The following is a 3,012-nucleotide window of genomic DNA, read 5'->3' on the forward strand; positions in this document are numbered from 1 at the left end:
GACTCCGCGGGGCGGGGCGGGGCGGGCTCGCTGCCTCCTTAAAGCCGGGCTGCAGGCGTGGCGCGCGCACCACTGGCTCCCGCTCTGGTCGTGCACCGGACCTCCCTGCGGGCCTCGGTCTTCTTTCGGTGTCCGCGCGCTCGCGCGCAGGTCTCCACCGGCCGGCCCCACAGCGGCGCCGCTTTCCCGCCGAGAATGGGGCTGCCTCGGAGGGCAGGGGACCCGGCGGAGCTGCGCAAGGTAGGAGCCAGGGGACTGGCGTCTGGGGGCAGAGCGGCGAGGGCTGGGGCCTGGACGTAACCTCGGCCTACACGCCCGCCTGCAGAGCCTAAAGCCTCTGCTGGAGAAGCGGCGCCGCGCACGCATCAACGAGAGCCTGAGCCAGCTCAAGGGGCTTATTCTGCCGCTGCTGGGCAGGGAGGTGAGTGCTGGGGCCTCGGGGCTCCGCCGGGCGCACTGGGGCTGGGGGTAGGGGTCCCTGGGCGCGGGGCGAGGAGGCCAGGCGGGCAGAGATCCTCTTGCCCCAGGAGCCGATAAGGGGCCAACGTGCGGCGCCCAAGGCTCGGGGAGGCCACCCACCGCGGGCCACGGCGCGCGGAGCACCCAGCTCCTGGTAGCGCGGTGCTCACGGCAGCCTGCGGGAGGTCTGTCTTGTTTGTACGTTTCTCTGTCCCTTTCCTTCGTGGCCCGGCGCAGAGCTCCCGCTATTCTAAGCTGGAGAAAGCGGACATCCTGGAAATGACAGTGCGCTTCCTGCAGGAGTTGCCTGCGTCCTCCGGCCCGACGGCGGCGCCCAGTGAGTGACCCCACCCCGCCCCTGCCCGGCCCCGCGGCCAGCGCTCCAGCCCGCGCCTGACGCCGCTCTCCGTCCGCAGCACCCTCCGACAGCTACCGCGAGGGCTACCGAGCCTGCCTGGCGCGCCTGGTTCGCGTGCTACCCACCTGCCGCGTTCTGGAGCCTGCAGTGAGCGCTCGCCTGCTGGAACACCTGCGCCGGAGGGCGGCCAGTGCCACCTCCGACGGCGGGCGCTCTGGGGACCCTTGCGGCCCGCCAGCGCCCTCCCCGCCGCCCGCCCCCTCGCCCTCACCACCCGAACCTCCCCGGAACTCGGGTCTCTGGAGGCCCTGGTAGCCCCCAGGGCCGTTCTACGGACCTTGCTGACTGCGTGGGACCAGGGGCGCTGGACAGACTCAGGAAGCTCTTGGAGGCGGCTCCCGTTCCCACCACAAGGGACCAGCCTGGTACTTACAACCGGGGCAGATCCGGATGTCTCTGATCTGTGCTGGCAGACTGAAGTCCACCGGGACCCAGGAAATAAGGAGAGAGGCCCAGGTTCAGTTCCAGTTTGGGACGTCTGGGCTGGAAAAAGCCTCCTGCCTCAGCAGGCGGAAGGGCTCGGGAGCTGGGCCGGTCACAGCTGCCCCCAAAGCCCACACACCTGCCCCAGTGCTGGCAGCAGCCCAGGTGCTGGGCCAGGAGTTCACCTGAGCCAGGTGCAGCCATCTGCTCTGACTGGTCATGCTCTCCCAGCCCCGCATGATTCTGCCTCCTTGCCAACATCCTGGGAACCTCTGGGCAAGCGGCAGCAGTGGCCTGAAGGGCTCTGCGGGCGGGGAGCCTTGACCTCCACTCCTGGCTTCCTGCCTAAAGCTTCCAGTTAATTATAGGGACAGGATGCCCCCAGGGCTGTGTGCCTAGAGGTGGGGGCTTCCTTAGGTAAGCTCGGGAAGGATTTATTCCCTCAAGCACTAAGTTAGCACCTGTGTACCGCACACCAAGCCCGGTGGTCTTGGGGTGTGAAGAGGGATACTACAAGAGTGAGGATGCCCTGTGGCCTGGAGGAAGCTTGCTGCCTTGAAGGGCCGGGCCTGGGGCCCAGCACAGAGCCAGTGCTGATGCGGTTAGCCTGGGGCAGCAGAAACTCAGAGGATGACATGGCAGGTTGAGGAACAGGAGTCCACTTTTCTCATTTTCTCTTTTGAACTGCTCTCTGCTACTGTCAGGGCAGATAAGTGGAAGCAACTTGTTCTTAAGATTTTTCTGGCTTCCCCATGAAAGCCAGAGAGACTTTGAAGGTCCGGAGGGGAGGGGGTGCTGTGGATCCCAGCAGCGGGTGCCAGATGATCACCTGTTCCCCCCCAACTCAGTCATGTTCCCAGCATCTTCTGGGGCTTCACGGAGCATTTATGGGAGATGGGGAGTCCTCACTCCCCATCCCCAGTCCCCAGTCCAACCAGCCTGTGTGAGGGACTGGGGCACTGGGGCAAGAAGATAGAGCTGATTGCAGGGGGGTGGGGTGGTCATTAAACTGAGCTATATGTCACATAAATCCGTGATGACCTAGGCACTGAGTCCAGTGGCAGGTTTTGGGGAAGCTGCGGGCATCATTGAAGAAGTCAATGTTAAGACAGGAGGGTGAGCTCCTGGCAAGGTGGGCTGTCCTACCACCTGTCTGGGCCAGCTGGCTGGACTGTATGCTCCTGGAGGACAGGGCTGGAGCTGAGTGTACCTCTTTGTCCCCAGGGAACTTGGCACGTGGCGAGTGCTCAATAAACATCGTGAGCTAATAAACAGGTGATGTGACTGGTCCATGCTCTATGGAACCCCGACAGCCTGGTTTTTGACTCCCGCCCTCCGGATCCCTAATATCCCTTTGAAAAGCTGCTGCACCACAGCCCATACTCCCCAGGACAAATGTGGGGGAGGGAGTGGAGAGGGGGGAGGGCAGTCCCTGGGAACACAAGCCTGCGTGCCTGAGCGCCCAGGAGCAAGTGGAGGAGGGCAGGTAATCCACAAGCCCACGTCCACTTTGTGAGTTCAAGTTTCCTCCTTGAGTCAAGGACTTCTATTCCTTGGGCACACCCTGGGCAGGCTCCTTGACCCTTTAAATAAGAACTTTCAGTAGGGGTTTAAACTTGGTAAGAACTGACCCACTAGAGGCCACTGCTTTCTTCTGAGCCCATCTGGGTCCCCAACTCTGTGACTCTCGTTGACCTGCCCCTAATCAAGCC

General features: G+C 63.3%; 1 protein-coding gene across 1 annotated transcript; it reads left to right on the forward strand.

Annotated features, from left to right (window-relative positions):
• The first annotated feature begins 67 nt into the window (after positions 1–67).
• On the forward strand, positions 68–2,572 carry HES2 (hes family bHLH transcription factor 2). Its single transcript, XM_010849953.1, has 4 exons — positions 68–240; positions 326–421; positions 697–796; positions 876–2,572. The coding sequence occupies exons 1-4, from the start codon at positions 196–198 to the stop codon at positions 1,130–1,132; spliced, it is 498 nt and encodes a 165-aa protein (XP_010848255.1). The 5' UTR covers positions 68–195; the 3' UTR covers positions 1,133–2,572.
• Positions 2,573–3,012: the final 440 nt, after the last annotated feature.

The sequence above is a fragment of the Bison bison genome, unplaced genomic scaffold, assembly GCF_000754665.1.
Source record: "Bison bison bison isolate TAMUID 2011002044 unplaced genomic scaffold, Bison_UMD1.0 scf7180017864289, whole genome shotgun sequence".
NCBI lineage: Eukaryota > Metazoa > Chordata > Mammalia > Artiodactyla > Bovidae > Bison > Bison bison.